This window comes from Lampetra fluviatilis, chromosome 15 (assembly GCF_964198595.1).
Source record: "Lampetra fluviatilis chromosome 15, kcLamFluv1.1, whole genome shotgun sequence".
In the NCBI taxonomy this organism is placed as follows: Eukaryota; Metazoa; Chordata; class Hyperoartia; order Petromyzontiformes; family Petromyzontidae; genus Lampetra; species Lampetra fluviatilis.
The window spans coordinates 14,152,079-14,169,258 of NC_136289.1; the positions used below are offsets into that span (position 1 = coordinate 14,152,079).

A 17,180-nucleotide genomic window follows, 5' to 3' on the forward strand; every position below is an offset into this window, starting at 1 on the left:
TGGGGAGCGGTGGCGCCGCGGTTAGCGCACTGTGCTACAAACCCGACAGGCGACCTGAGCTCTACTCCCAACCACGGCTAACATCAGTGGCTCAGAGTGAAACATGAACCGGACCTGAGCTAGACCCTCTTCGCCAACCTGCACTGACCAGAGTGGTGAAGTATGGTCACACGGCCTCCATGACCGATACGGCGTGGCTAATGTGACGATTCATATTATCATCACGTGGAGTTTCTAGCACCATTGGTTGTGGGATTGAAAAACTAATTTCTTGAGAGCTGCTTTTGTGTTTATGTTGTTGCCCTTCCCCCGCACGGTTGGCAACGCACGGTGCGAAAGAAGTTCAACATACCTACAAGTAGGATGAAGTTTGACTTGCGTGGAAGAGTAGGCCAAATACCCTCTTTCTAGATCTGCCTCTAGTGGAGGCCCTTCATCCAGCAGTGGCTAGAGCAAATCAAATGCAGGGCTGCTACTTTACCAATACCCCCACCGCCTCGTGGCTGCAGAATGTCTGGTGGTGGTGGTGGAAGAGGAGGAGGGGTGGGCGTGGTGGTGGTGGAAGAGGAGGGGTGGGCGTGGTGGTGGTGTTGGTGGAAGAGGAGGAGGAGGTTGTGGATGAGGGTGTGAGTGAGGACACGCCGAGTTTACCCAATCGCCACTCCTCGCTCCCTCCACATCAACATTCTGATTACTGCAAACATCTTGATGGGTGGGCGGATAAGCCGCACTCCCCCTGCAGTAACACCTATGATAGATTCGTATGGGGCACGTGGTCTCGGGACTTCTCGCCCACACCACAGATCCAGGTAGACGCCAGGCTGTGACGTGTGCATTGCGCCGAGGGTACCTGGTGTGATGACGTCAGGGACGGGTGACGCTTCAGACTAACCTGAGCCACATCATTAACCCGGACATAGCATTACCTCCCCCGCCATAGCATTAACCCGGACATAGCATTACCTCCCCCGCCATAGCATTAACCCGGACATAGCATTACCTCCCCCGCCACATCATTAACCCGGACATAGCATTACCTCCCCCGCCACATCATTAACCCGGACATAGCATTACCTCCCCCGCCACATCATTAACCCGGACATAGCATTACCTACCCCGCCATAGCATTAACCCGGACATAGCATTACCTCCCCCGCTATAGCATTAACCCGGACATAGCATTACCTCCCCCGCCATAGCATTAACCCGGACATAGCATTACCTCCCCCGCCATAGCATTAACCCGGACATAGCATTACCTCCCCCGCCATAGCATTAACTCAAACAAAGGTGAGAAAGTCTTTGCCGTTGCGGCACCGGCATTTTTGGACCACCTTATTTCCTCCCTGGACGTCGTAAATCTTCCTTAAAAAATTATTCTGAAGCAGAGAATTGCTGCAGGATACAGCCACGGCGGGCAATGTGACGTGTAACACGTTGCTCCATAGCGGTGCGTCGATAGCTACATTGCCACGTGCAAGTCTATCGAGTGGCTACTGCACGTGGTCTCTTGGTGTGGTCTGGGTCTGTTGTTGTTTAGCTGCCTTGCCCACGCTTGCATTCAGTGGTGAAAAACTCGGCATTACTTGATCAACTTACTGTGCCACTTGTACTAATGTATCTTATTTATTTGTCAATTGTCTTATTTGTTAATGTTTCGTGGCGTTTTTACCTTTTCTATATTTTGCACTGTTATCGTTGTTTTTCTTTTGTTTGTTGTTGTTGTGAATCGCTGACCCCCCCCCCGCCCTCTGAAAAAAAATCTTCATAGCTCATCGGATTCCTCCTGCAGCCTAAATAAAGATTCTGATTATGATCTCCCTAATACTACTAATAGTAACTCTAGCATTAACTCTCTAATAGTAACCATAGCGTTAACCCTATCATAGCCTTAACTCTCTAATAGTAACCATAGCATTAACCCTATCATAGCCTTAACTCTCTAATAGTAACCCTAACATTAACTCTCTAATAGTAACCATAGCAGTAACTGTAGCATAGCCGTTACCTCCATTTCCCTAACACTAGCCTTGGCAATCATCGTCAAGCATGACCAATCCACTGCTGGATGAAGACCTCCCATAAGCATCTCTGTCAGTCTTGGGATGCAACAATTCACGCAGTACGTGGACTCGAGCCGATTTCCTCGCTCCGTCTCCTCCCCGGTGGCCTGGCGGTGCATTCCATCCGCTACCTGCCACTCAGTCGTTATTGGGCGCCGTGGTGGTGAGATGTTAACTACCTCGCTTGGTATACAGGAGGTCGTGGGTTCCATCCCGAAACTGACACACGTGTGTTTGGAGTTTGCGTGTGTTTGGAGTTTGCGTGTGTTTGGAGTTTGCGTGTGTTTGGAGGTTGCGTGCGTCTCTCCCCGTGGTCGCGTGGATTTTTCTGCTATACTTTTTCCCACGTGACAAGCCACTTCGTTAAGCTATCATTTGTGGCCAGGTCGCGTCTGAACAAGAACTGTGTAGCGCAGTGGCGCCTTACCTGGTACAATAAAACACAGTTTACTCTTCTTTGGTTCTTTCAGTAAAGTCACGTAGAAAATAAAATAAAAATGCAATTATTTAATTTATTTTCTTTCTACGTGACTTTACCGAAAGAACCAAAGAGTAATTGCTGCAGTCACGAAAGCTCCAAATCAAGTTTAAAACATAGTTTAGTTTGTTAACCATCGGGCACCGTGGCGTTTCCCACACAACACTTCACCTGCCAGTCACTAACGCACGCGGTCTCTTTCACCTGGACGGAATGTTCTCTACACACTAGGAGTTGCCGCTCTTTGACTCCAATTGTAATTCCAAGCGTGCATCTCTGAATGCGTTACACCGATCACGGAATCAAATCATTGCCTCGCCTTAACCACAGTCTTAACCCTGGCATAGCACGACTTCTTTCTCCCCCCACCCTGACTATAGTGTTAACGCGAGCATAGTGTTACCGAACACAACAACCATAACCATAGCCTTAACCCGAGCACATAGCATTAACGTTCTAAGCCCAGCCCTAACCCGAACACTTACTCGAACCCTATCCACAATAACCCCGAGCCTTAACCCTATAACCCCGACCCACAGTCCTAATTGTAATCCCTTGTTCTTACACTCGCCCCCTAACCTCAAGTCTAACCCTAGCATAGACCACGACTATTGCCCAGACCCCACGAATTGATGTCACCCCTGAAGTCTGAACCCATAATGATTGCGCACCGTGACCACTACCGTGTAAACCATTACCCCCATCCCGTGCGACCCGGGTCCCTGGGGCGTGGGGCGGTGGCTTGTGAGCACGTGAGACGGAGGGGGGGCGGTGGGTTGTGAGCGCGTGAGACGGAGGGGGGAGGGGGGGCGGTGGGTTGTGAGCGCGTGAGACGGAGGGGGGAGGGGGGCGGTGGGTTCCCCCACTTTTCCCACATTCCCCAGGTGTGGCCGTTGAGTGTGGGAGTAAACACAATAATTTAGCCATTCAGGGTCCAATTAGCGCAATTAGGCGCGGGTGACGCCGGGAACGCGTGCAGTCTGTGATCGGCACCCCTCCCCCATCCCCCCTTCGCGTGACGCAACTGTGTGCGTGTGTGTCTGGGTATGCAGCTACGTTGGCCTGTTCGCGTAGCCCGCATGCCCAAGCAGCTTCTGTTTGGCCGGAGAGAGGGGGGCTAAACGGGCGCGGCACGGGCTGAAGAAGAGATGGAGTGATGTGGTACAGGAGGACGTGGAGCTGAGTGGACTTGCCGATGACTGGTACCAGCGGTGTCAAGATCGGCCTCTGTGGAGGAGGCTCGTGGAGGACGCTGCTACTGGGCAGTTGGAGGCAGTCGCCCTCCAACAACAACGACGGAGGGCGGAGGAGCGACGCCCGACATTTCGCCGGGCGGCTAAAACGCCGCAAGTTGGCGCAGTCGGAAGCACAGGCGGTGCATCTCTGACGATAATGTCAGTCAGTGACCCCATGGCACATGCACCTGTCCCCTGACCACTTGCCAGCAAGCCTTCGACACTTTGCGTGGCCTCAAATTGCACCTAGCGTGACAGGCACTGCGGTGATGTCACCGCCACTTCAGAAGCAGAATGAAAATCTTTATTTAGACTACTGGAGGAATCCGATGAGCTGTGAATCTATTTTTCTTTCACAGATGTTCAGCATGGGTGGGTCAGAAATTAGTGGTGAACGGCAGCTGTTGTTTGTCCTTCTTTGTTACGTCCTTAATAGGCGCTCGCTAACAGCACTGGCTCGTGTGGTCTATTCAGCCAAGCTGTGGATCTTTGAGTCGGTGTTTAATGACCGTAATCAACAACCACCAACTCCTGACGTGGGCACAATAACAGCTGACATCTGTCAGCTACCGATCAACCACTCGCCTTGATTGATGTGCATTTAATAGATGCACTCTTACTAGTATGGACGTACCAATTAATTCAACGCAGACAGCGTTCATTGCTTCGCGAGTCACGTGGGACGTGTTTATCAATCATCGGACGCGCGGAGCGTGGAACGATTATTCGAACGGGGAGTCAATTGTTAAACGCGACAAGACGAAGGGGGGGGGGGGTGTCGAGTCGCGGGGACTGCGAAACCCCGAGGGGAGACCGAGTCAGCGACTCAACGGAGGGTGAATCGAGGACGCCACTCATCACGCTCGATGCCTCCCTGTGCGCACTGCTGACACCCAGCCGGTGTCACACGCGCGAGTTAATATTATTATTATTGTTATGTGTGTGTGTGTGTGAGCCTAGTTAGTGCACGTAGTCTGGCACGAGCGCCTTAGTGACGTCACCGCCACTCTGCGGCGAATGGCGACTGTTGTCGTCATTGTTGTCGTTGTTGGTGTGGTGAGGTCCACCCGCCCGCCCTCTCTCGTGCGCTGTGCCGGTCTTCGTAGGTGCTACTCGCTAACAGCACTTGCCCCAATAGTATGTTCAAAGGCTATACGTGAATATTTGTCTTTGTACGTGCGCGCGTATGAGTGTGTATACATGCACACGTGTGCGTTCATGCATGTGCGCTCGAACGCATTTGGGTATGTGCGAGCGCGCACGTGGATAGGTACAGGTGTGGGCGCGTGTTTGCATGTACACGTGTTTGCATGTACGCGTGTTTGCATGTACGCGTGTTTGCATGTACGCGTGTTTGCATGTACGCGTGTTTGCATGTACGCGTGTTTGCATGTACGCGTGTTTGCATGTACGCGTGTTTGCATGTACGCGTGTTTGCATGTACACGTGTTTGCATGTACACGTGTTTGTATGTACGCGTGTGTGTATGTACACGTGTTTGCATGTACGCGTGTTTGTTCGCATGCGAGGCTACGTTGTGGGCAGCTGAGAGTGAGTGAAGTGCAGCAACATCAGTCGTTGTACTGCACTTCTATGCTCCCACGCCTCACCCTCCACCCGCTTTCACCCAGCTCGTGCTGACCAGCCCGGTGACATCACCACAGCGCCTGTGCCAGGCTATGTGCACCTTGAGGCCAAGGCCCGTTGGCAGGTGGTCACGCAACAGAACCCAGGCGCCGTGGGTGGGTCGACCGACTGAGACGACCGGCAGATTCACCACCTGTGATCAGCACGGTTGGGTACGTACGGCGCTAAAGAAGTTCTACCTACGTACGACCGACCGACCCCACCACGCACCTGCCCATGACGCTCTCGGCTTGCTTCGACAGCGCCCGGTCCAGCTCGTCGGCCCGATCGCAGAGGCGCGCCACCCTCGCGGCCACCGCCTCCGCCTCGGCGTCCCGCGCGCTCCGCCGCTCCGCCTCGGCCCGGCGCGCCGCGTCGCGCGCGCCCCGCGCCGCCTCCAGCTCCGACTCGGCGCGGCGCGAGGCCCCCAGCGCCGCGTCGCGGGCCGCCTGGGCCCGGCGCGCCGCCTCCCGCAGGACGCGCACCTCGGCGCGCAGCTCCGCCTCGACGGCGCTCGAGCGCGCGGCCTCATTCGTGAGCCGCAGCCGGTCGAGCGCGGCGAGCTGCGTGGTCATCTGGGGGGAGAGGGGTCGATTCAGAGGAGGAGTAGGTACGGGGAGCAAGGGGGGAGAGGGGTCCAGAAAATGAAAGGGTGGGGGGGGGGGTGAAGTGTCCAGTCGGGAGGAGTGATGACACGAGTTCAGACCGACTTGCTACCGACTTGCTACTGACTTGCTACACGGTAGTCCTAGCCCTACCCGATTCGCCCGCCACACGCCAGTACGAGCGCTATCCAAATGGAACATCCAGACACGTAGCACTCTGCCTAGCACTGACCGCTGTCTTCACCAAACGGGTAGGTGCCACAACACTCCAACCCGAACTATCCCGGCTAGACGCTACTGCTACGAACCCTAGCCAACTTGGCATGCAGCCCGTCACGACTTCTTAGCTCTATCGCTAACCAGCTAGCCGACCACAAGCCGGTGCTCACCCCAACACTCACCAACTACAGCCCAGACACTCACCCAACTAACTAGCAGTGGATGACTCACCCTGCCCCTAACCAACTTGGCCACGAGCACGAACACTCCCGTGCCCCTGCCACGTGGTGTTCACATTTCCTACACCCCCCCCCCCCAAGTGGCCAGGTGAAAAATGATGATAGCGGTGATGATGAAACTCGGTGAAGGAGCGGGAACGAACGTTGCAGGAATGTTGTGTTCACCTACAAAGACGCACAGGTGAACGTACCCCCTCCCCCCTCCTCTCACCGCGGGCATCCTTTAACAGACTGCTGGGGCGAGTGCCGTTAGCGAGAACTTCTTAACTCACGCGCAAAGACGAACAAAGACAACGTTTCTCTGTATAGGCTTTAACAGACTTGCGGCAAGTGCTATCCATATGCGCACGAGGGAGCGGTGTGGCTAGCACCCCACGCTTGGCCGACTTTGTCTCCCCGAGTGGCGATGTTTATACATCGCACCAGGTATTCATTTGAGGCCGAGTCGACCTAGGAGAGGCCGAGGACCGCTTCAGATAATCGTCACTGGTGTTGACCGTGAGCGAGAATCGAACTCGTGTCGCCCGGGTTAATAGCGCGGCGCGCTAACCACTGCTCCACCGCTCTCCATAAACACACGGACACACGCGCACACACTCGCGCACAAACACGTAAGAAACACACATGCACTCACACACGCACACACAAGACACTCCCACATCAGACACTCTCGCTCACACGGGCATTTAAACCACGCGAAACTTGCGGGAGCTCTCACCCACCAACTCACCCACCAACTCACCCACCAACTCACCCACCAACTCACCCACCAACCCACCCACCCACTCACCCACAAACTCACCCCCCAACTCACCCACCAACTCACCCACCAACTCACCCACCAACTCACCCACCAACTCACCCACCAACTCACCCTCCAACTCACCCTCCAACTCACCCTCCAACTCACCCACCAACTCACCCACCAACTCACCCCCCAACTCACCCCCCAACTCACCCACCAACCCACCCACCAACTCACCCCCCAACTCACCCACCAACCCACCCACAAACTCACCCCCCAACTCACCCACCAACCCACTACCCAACTCACTCACCAACTCACCCGCAAACTCACCCACCAACCCACCCACCCACCCACCCACCAACTCACCCACCCACCAACTCACCCACAAACTCACCCACCAACCCACTCACTCACCTCCGCGTCTCGAGTTGCGACAACCTCCGCCCCGCGTCGCCCTTCCCGTTCCAGTGCTGCTCGCAACTCGGCAGAGACGCGCTCGCAGCTCCCGCAGCGCTGCGGCGAAGATGGGCGCAGGAGATGATCGGCGAGTGAGGGTGGCCGATGGGGTGGTGGGGGAGATGGAGGAGGCGGGGGGTTGGGGTGAGGGATGGGTGGGTCGAGAGAGAGAGAGAGGGGGGGTGGGATGTTGGCGCGATAATTATTATTATAGCGCAAAGGCAGGCGACGCGATGACTCGGGCAGAGGCAATTGGCAAATGCGCCGGGTTCGGGCGAGGGCTCGCGCGGTGGAGCTGACCGACGTGAAAGGGGAGAGAGATTGCGTAGCTCGCGTGTGTGTGGGTGGGTGTGTGTGTGTGGGTGCAAGTGGAATGTGTGCGTGGTATGTGAGTGTGTGAAAAGTATGACGTGTGGGGTGGAAACGTGTGTGCGGTGAGCACCTATTATCATTCTCAAACAAATTATTTGTGGTCGTGGTGGTGCGCGATTACACACACGCGAGTTAGGACACACGCACACACACCTTTTATGATGACATTGGCGTATAAATAGTTACCTCATACGTCTATAGAAATCGACTCAAGCTTCCCCTAACCACGTGGCTTCCGTGGCCGCCCCCTCTCCTCCGCCCCCTGTGAGAACAGACGCTGTCGATACAGCATCTCCCCCCCCCTCGTCACATCTCCTGACGCTTGGCTGCCGTTTCTCCGTTCCTTTTCCATAATTTACTTATTTTTATTATGATTCCCCATTATTTCTCTTCCCTGTCCCCCTTTATTTTTGACGTGCAATGGTTCTGAACCTGGCGCAACGTGTACACTTCCCGCCCGAGGCTAACTGATATCGCTAGCGAGTGATATTTGATCCGGTCTTGTGTGCTGCCACTTTGATCGTTTAAATACCTGGTGCGGTGTGTAAACATTAGCGCTGGGGAGACAAAGGGGGTAGGGGTGGTGTTGCCCCCCCCTACCCCGTGTGCCATTCTGGCATTAATAGGTGCTCGCTAACAGTACTTGACCCAGCAGATTTATGAAGGCTATACAGGTGAATGTGTCTGTGTTTTGTAAGTGTGCAGTGTGTGTGTGTGTTCTCGGAGGTCTATAGCGCCTAAGGGGTTACACTTTCATTATCCTACCGTGTAATGTGTGCGTAGCGATGTGTGGCCGTAACCATGTGTGTGTTTGTTTGTATCTATAGGTACCGTGCCTGCCTTCATAGGAGCTCGCTAACAGCACTTGCGCCAAACGTCTGCGAAGGCTATACGGGGGATCTCTATCTTTACTGTATCTTTGCGGAGCGATGGCGCATTGAGATACTTCAACATGAAAGGCGCTTTATAAAGATTATTATTCGCGCACTGCGCCACGAACCCGGCGACTCGAGTTCGATTCCAGCTCACGACCAATATCAGTGGTAAATATTTGAGTCGGTCAGGGGTCTCCCCTTAGGCCGACTTTCTCAAGTGCTGCTGATGCTTGCGACGCATTGCACCAATGGCAGGCGGCACACGATGGGTGCTGTTCGGGTCAGGCTGCGCAGTGCCCGCCTTAATCGGATACTCGCAAACAGCACTTGCCCCAACGGTTTGTTGAAGGCTATACGGGGGACCTTTATATCTGTGCGTGATCTTATCGCGTGCGCTGTTGCATGCCCCCATTGTGACGAATCCTTTCACGACAATAGTGACGACCCCCCCGCCGTGGGGAAAGAAAGCATTCACATTCCTCCTCGCGTATTCTTAACTCGACTATCGAATTACTCCGCTCGGCTTCCCGTAAGCTGGGGGCGGGTCACCGGCTCTCGATCCCAGGTGTGCCTCGGTTCGTTTTGGGGTTACAGGCTTCCCTCGCTCTGTATGCGGGCTGCCTTTGCGAGATTAAGCAGAGGTACGACGAACCAATTTCTACCCAACATTCACGATATGCGGTTTGAATTCACTCATATGTGGTCGAACGTGGGGCAACATTGCGTGTGCTCTGTGTAATGCGCGTGCTGTTTGCGGTTTCGCTTTCAAGTACGAAACCTCACGCGTCTTACCGCATAACGCGGAGAAATGACATCAGCGATCACAAGCTAGGACAGAAGAACTCTCCGTGTCGTTCAGTGGCCCATCCAGCCCCCACCTCCCGCCCACCCTCCCCCTCTCAATTGGTACGGAAGCGAGACAGCCGTCAGCTCCCACCACCGACCCTCTTAATCCCGCCCAAGGTCGCACAGTGTCCCGCGAGGATCTATCAAGCTCGACGACGTGAGAGCAGTGGAGTGAGCAAGGGCGAGACCTCTAGAGGCACCGCCGTAGGAGGCCCGTCGTACAGGAGGAGGCTCGTGAAGGACGCTGCTCCTGGGCAGTCGGAGGCAGTCGCCCTCCAACAACAAACGGAGGGCGGAGAAGCGACGCAATCATAACAAGCGCTCCCTTGAAACGATTGTACCCCACGTGACAATTTAAGTTGTTTGTACTGCGTCGCGTGGTGGACGGTCGCAGCGACACAAAGTTGGCCACATCATTACGTTGCCCAAACCAATAATAATAATGAATTATGAATCATTACAAAACATGGAACCGATGGCTTTTTTTTAACTCAAATTGGACCAGTGTATTTAAAATCAGCGATCTGTGAAATTGTCCAAATATGTATACGAACGCCCAGGAGGCTCAGACAGAGATCTGGGAATCGTGCCACATTGCCGTGGTTTGGGGTTTGCGTGCGCGAGATGATAGGTGCTCGCCAACACCACTTCACGAGTGGACGCGCGGGTGTTTAGTTTAGCGTCTCGGCTGATGACGCTCGGTGTAATCTCCAGCGAAACGTCGGACAAAATTGCCCAACGCTCGCTCGGGCCTTTTCAACATCACCAAGCTCCTCCGGTTTGACTGAATAACCCAGACATCGATGTGGATCACGTTCGTACCACGTGAACGTGCCAACTGGACTTGTTTGGCTCTCTCGTCGGGTGGTGGAGGGCTCTGGTTAACCAAACCGAGATCACAAACACGACGATCAAAAACCCAAACATAAACTAATTATTAATTGTAATGAATAATTTCGGTATAAAGTAGAACACGGGAGAGGCGTAGTGAGAGGTGGGGGGGCTATTACTGGAGTCCTTCCCCCGCACCTCCGATTATAATGATCACGTTTGGCTACGTACGGTGTGAAAGAAGTTCAACGCACATACATGCAGTCGCGGTGTAAACACCACCCCTCCCCCAATCCTCCACCCGCCCTCCACCGTGGGAGGTGCCCTGACGCTTCACCGCCACACTCCAACAAACCCCATCATTACCGACCTGAGGCTGCAGGGAGGCGACGGGGAGCAGCTGGTGCTGGTACTTATGGTTGCCCGCGAGGGCTCCCTGCAGGGCTTTTTCCGACAGAACGGCGGCCGCCACTATTCAGCAGTGAACTGCGGCGGCGTGAAAAGACCCCCCCCCCCTGCCTCTCAAGAGCGCGGGGGGGAGGGGGGCAGCAGCGCGCTTTGTCCACTCGCGTCACGCGCCGTCTCGCTTGCTGCGTCCGTGGCTCCAGACGAAATGCGCGCAGCTCCTCAGGGGGTTGCCCGCCTTTGATGTCTTCATTGTTTTTTGACATTGTGTATACACACACGTGCTGTGCTGCAGCGGAAAACATTTGCACCTGTGGTACGCTACGGGACGGGGAGTAGACGAGTCAAGGAGGTAATGGATGTGGACAAGAGGAAGGTATCCCAAGAAGAGTCTCTCAAGACGGCCAAAGAGGAGGGGAGGGCTCAAGATGAGCAGAAGGAAGAGAGGAGCGCCAGAAGGAGGAGCGCCAGTGCAGGAATGGAGGAGGAGGAGGAAAGGGAGAAGGAATGACCGGCTGGAGATGTTGGGGACGATGATGACGACGATTATGATGATGACGACGACGACGATGACTATGATGACGATGACGACGACGACGATGACGACGATGACGACGATGACGATGATGATGATTATGATGACGATGATGATGATTATGATGACGATGATGATGACGATGAGAGGGGAGGAACAAGAGAGGGCGAGAGAGAAGGAAGGAACGAGCGGGAGGAATCTGCACGCAGGAGCGGCGTCTGTTTTCACGGGGGGCGTTCCGTGACGAGCGGAATGGAATCTGGTTCGCAAAGTACAGACGGGGCTTCCTCGGCAGGCTACCTCGGTGCGCGCATTTCTCTCTGCGCTCCCAGAGCCGTCACCCTGGCGCCGACACGAGGCGGTGGAGGCGCACAGATCGTGAGCCTCGGCGGTGCGTGGCGCTTCTGCTATCGAACTCCCCGGGTTGACGGGGCTCTGATGGTGCTGCTGCTGCTGCTGCTGATGATGATGATGATGTTGTGCCCGTGTTCGAGACGGCGGCGCCTAATGGCCTCACGCGTCGCAGAGGTCGCGACCTCCGAGAGGAAACTGCGTCGATGGGATAAAGCTCGCGCGCTGTTCTGTGTTCCGCGCTGCTGCTGTTGCCGCCTCTCACCCGTGCTGTCGTCACGACACCTCTACTGTCGTCACATCAGCTGGACTATCATCACATCACCTTTGATGTCATCACATTACCTGTGCTCTGGTCACATCGCCTGTACTATCATCACATCACCTGCACGGTCATCACATCAGCTGTGCTGTCATCACATCACCTGTGCTGTGATCTCTTTACCTGCGAGTTCCTCTTGCTCGGTGACTCTGGCTCGACAGAAATTTGGCCGCGTTCTCCGTTCATCTCGACAGCACGCCTGCCGCAGCGTACACACGTGTGACACACACGTGACACATGTTAGATACGCACACACACGCGTAGCACATGGTGTATACACACTTACAACACACGAATGTAACGCGTAACACGTGCAACAAATACAACACACACGCACTTGTGTAACACGCAGACAGGGTTAGGTGCAACGCGGCATCATTGCGGGAGTTATTGTGGCTGATCTCCTGCGTGTGGCTGATGTCCATGCGGTTTTGCATCGAGGTGGTTAATGAGCTTCACAATTGCGTAGGAGTCGCGGAGTGGCGAATAACCGCTGCTGTGATGACGCCTTCCTACGCCTCCTCCTTCGTATTTGTGAATCGGGCCATTGAGTTGTTCTACGTTCCACGGATTTATTGACCGATAATCTTATATATAGAGGACCGCAGAGCTGGGAGGTGGGTTGGGGGGGGGATTTTGGCACCAGCTGACCTCCGCTTGCTGCTGCTGCCTTCCCACTCATCCACGGTTCCCCTTCCTAACCCCTCCGAGTTAAAATAATAACATGATAACTATTGTATTATTACTATTGTGTTAACGTACCGGCTCGGAGACTCGGGACCCAGGTAGGCCTTGGTGACCAGGATCTCGTTCTGCACGAGCACCAGGCCAAGCAGCAGCCGCTCCATCTTCTCCGCGATCTCCTCCGACCTCTGTGCCACAGCGACACGAGGTCGAGACACGCACGGCCCGAGAGGCATTGGCGGCTAAGCGTCGTCGTCGTCCTCGTCACCGGCATCAATGTTTACCAGGTATACTCAAGGCCAAGGGGAGGAAGAAGGAAGGGTAAATAGAAGCGCATTCGGAGAAGAGAGAGCGAAGCAGTGCGTCGTGAGGAGGGGCTTCGCTGCTGAACTTTGTTTTGCACGCGTTTGCTGTTTGTCATCGTGTTGACTCAAGAGCTCTCCGAGCCTATTCTCGTCTCTTGAGTTCTTTCCGAGCTATACAAAAATCACCTTGACACATCGCACTCTACGTGGGGGTGGGAAGTCAACAGTGGCTGCTCAGGAGGAATGTGGCATGTCCACCACTGGCCCTGTCGGGCTGTGAACAGGATATCGGCACCGATGCCTCCCGCGTGGCCCGTGAGAGCGGCAGGAGGTCACTTTGACCTTCGGCTGCCGCATGCGGCGGTTGCGAGTGATGGCGCTGGGATACTGCCATTGATCTGTTGGAAGATGCTTCTCAACGTCGTCACCACCTCCGTCAGCGTCATCATCATCGCTCGTGCCCAGAGGCTGCGTGTCTGCCGCTTGTTGTTGTTGTTGCTGCAGAGGTCCGCGGTTCGAATCCAGCGGCCGCCCCGGTTAATACTGCGATGTGGCATCAACCGTAATACTCCGACTACGCACCGTCTGCTTCACTCGCACTGGACCTTGCGATGTCCCGCGGCGTCGTTCGCAAGAGCAGGCCCTTGTGTGCCGACTTCACGTTTACATTTGGCCAAATATGAAAAATTTCACTGCAGATGACTCAATCTAAATCTACACAGCAGCAATCATCGCCCCCCCCCCCACATCCTAAAACTTGGCAGGACCCTCCTTGAAAATGAGTAATCAGAATCAGCGAAGGTAAATAGCCATAACAGCAATAATCATTACTCAAATATATCCACTGCTGGATTGATAATAATAATAAATGAAACTCAGCATAGATTACGACTCCGCATATCGGCACGCCCTGCCTCGTCTTGCCTGGTTCTGGAGTTCAGAGATGAATGACCAACGGACAACTCTGAATAAACCAACGGGAGCGTGATGATCATGATGATGATCTTGATGATGATCATCGTGATCAATGTTGTTGATTACGATCATGATCGCGTTGACGTCACGCTGCTGTGAGTGAACGCCAAGGTGGATGAGGAAAAAGTGGCGGAAACGGGAGGAGAATGCCAACAGCGAGAAGGAGGCGGAGGATGAGGAGGTGAGTGACGAGAATGATGATGGGGGTGAGGAGGAGACGAGGAGGAGATTTAGGAGCGTGATGATGATGGCAAATAGGAGAAAGAGGAAGAGGTTACGGATGATGATGCGAAAGTGCATGTTTACGAGGATGATGACCATGAAAAGAATGATGATGCCCCTGCTGCTGCTGACGATGATGCCACTGATGCTTGTAGTACTGATGCTTATGATTATGCTTCTGCTGATGATGCTGCTGCCGGTTCTTCTACTGCTGCTGATGCTGCCGATGCTGCTGCTGCTGATTCTTCTACTGCTGCTGATGAAGATGCTGCTGATAATGATACTGCTCATGATGCTGCTTATGCTGATGCTGCTCGCTGGTGATGCTGCTGCTGATTCTCTACTGCTGCTGATGATGCTGATAATAATACTGCTGCTGACGATGATGCTGCTCGCTGATGATGCTACTGATGACGATTCTGCTACTGCTGCTGCTGCTCGCTGATGATGCTGCTGATTCTATTGCTGATAATAATACTGCTGTTGACGATGATTCTGCTGCTCGCTGCTGATGATGCTGCTGCTCGCTGCTAATGATGATGCTGCTGCTGCTCGCTGATGATGTTGCTGCGAGCTGCTGCTGCTCGCTGATGATGTTGCTGCTGCTGCTGCTCGCTGATGATGCTGCTGCTGCTGCGAGCTCGCCCACCTGCCGGGTGTCGGGTGCGTGCCGCTGCCGCTGCTGCTGCTGCAGGGAGCTGGCTTCCCGCAGGGCGTCGCGGATCGCCGCCGCCGCTTGCTGCAGGGAGGCGCGGAAGCGGCGCGCGCGCGACTCGGGCAGCTCTGCCTGCTTCAGGATCACCAGCGTCTGGGGACACGCGGGGGAGACGCGGGGGAGACACGGGGGAGACAGAGGGGAGACACGGAGACACGCGGGGGAGACACGGGGGACACGGGGGACACACGGAGAGACAGGGGGAGACAGGGGGAGACACGGGGAGGCACGGGAGACACAGGAGACACGCGGGGGACACGCGGGGGACACGCGGGGGACACGCGGGGGACACGTGGGGAGACACGGGGAGACACGGGGGGACACGGGGGGACACGGGGGGACACGGGGGTCACGGGGGACACACGGAGAGACAGGGGAAGACCGGGGGAGACACGGGGAGACACGGGAGACACAGGAGACACGAGGGGGACACGCGGGGGACACGCGGGGGACACGGGGGGACACGGGGGTCACGGGGGACACACGGAGAGACAGGGGAAGACCGGGGGAGACACGGGGAGGCACGGGAGACACAGGAGACACGAGGGGGACACGCGGGGGACACGCGGGGGACACGTGGGGACACGGGGGACACGTGGGGACACGGGGGACACGCGGGGGGGGGACACGGGGACACACGGGGGAGACACGGGGGAGAAATAGAGGGGAGACACGGGGGGGACACGCGGGGGACACGGGGGGGAGAGACGGGGACACGCGGGGAGACATGGGGGACACCGTGAACAGGGAGAAAGGTGAATACAGGTGGAGCGATAGAGACACATGGGGACAGACACATGGGGACACGGAGACAGATGGAGGGGGGAACAGGAATAGAGTTTTAGAGACACGGAGACAGACGTAGCTGTCTATGTTGAACTTCTTTCGCGCCGTACGTAGCCAACCACGCTAATCGGAGGTGCGGGGGACGGGAGACATGGCGACACGGGAGACAGAGACACAGGGACACGAATACAGACATACAGACACATACAGACACATACATACAGACACAGAGAGACATACAGACACAGAGACACAAATTGACATAGAGACACGGAGATAGACATACAGACACATACAGACACAGAGAGAGACGGAAACAGACATACAGACACATATATACAGACAAATACAGACACAGAGAGAGACATACAGACACAGAGACACGGAGACAGATATACAGACACATAGAGACACGGAGACAGATATACAGACACATAGAGACACAGGGACAGACATACATACACATAGAAACACCTAGAGAGACATGGAGACACATAGAGACACGGAGACAGAAACAGAGAGACACAGAGACACGGAGACCGAAACAGAGAGACACAGAGACACGGAGACCGAAACAGAGAGACACAGAGACACGGAGACAGAAACAGAGAGACACAGAGACACGGAGACCGAAACAGAGAGACACAGAGACACGGAGACCGAAACAGAGAGACACAGAGACACGGAGACAGAAACAGAGAGACACAGAGACACGGAGACCGAAACAGAGAGACACAGAGACACGGAGACAGAAACAGAGAGACACAGAGACACGGAGACAGAAACAGAGAGACACAGAGACACGGAGACAGAAACAGAGAGACACAGAGACACGGAGACACAGAGACACGGAGACACAGAGACACAGAGACACAGACACAGGGACATGGTGGCGGGGGGGGCATGGAGGCAATGTGGTATCAGCAGTAGCAGCAGCGATGGTAGCAGTGCCAGCAGGTTGCCACTCATAGCCGTGGTTGCAGCAGCATCATCATCAGTATCATCATCAGCAGCAGCAGCAGCATCATCATCATCACGAGTGGAGAGGCCGTCGTTGTTGCTATGCAACGGAAGCTACGAGACAGCTGTCAATGCCACGCTCCTCTCACAATCCTCCTGTACCCGGAGCACGAAGAGCCATCCGCCTTCTTACGTTATAATAAAACGGCAAGATTAAATGTATCGTCAGGTTTAAAAAAAGAATATATATATTTTATAGGATTTAAGGAATATAAGCTAGAGCCATTTTACATGGGCCGCGGACGATCTTCAGCGTTCGTTCATCCC

The 17,180-nt window shown here is 54.9% G+C and overlaps 1 protein-coding gene across 1 annotated transcript in view; it reads right to left on the bottom strand.

Moving 5' to 3' along the window:
- Positions 1-17,180, bottom strand: part of LOC144936321 (uncharacterized) — a 34,557-nt gene that overhangs the window by 12,226 nt on the left and 5,151 nt on the right. Inside the window, exons 4-8 of the mRNA XM_078863419.1 lie at positions 15,042-15,200; positions 12,969-13,078; positions 12,330-12,405; positions 7,628-7,726; positions 5,634-5,977 (exon numbers count right to left, since the gene is read on the bottom strand). Of these exons, the coding sequence (XP_078719545.1) occupies positions 5,634-5,977; positions 7,628-7,726; positions 12,330-12,405; positions 12,969-13,078; positions 15,042-15,200 (788 nt within the window). The remainder of the gene's footprint in view (positions 1-5,633; positions 5,978-7,627; positions 7,727-12,329; positions 12,406-12,968; positions 13,079-15,041; positions 15,201-17,180) is intronic.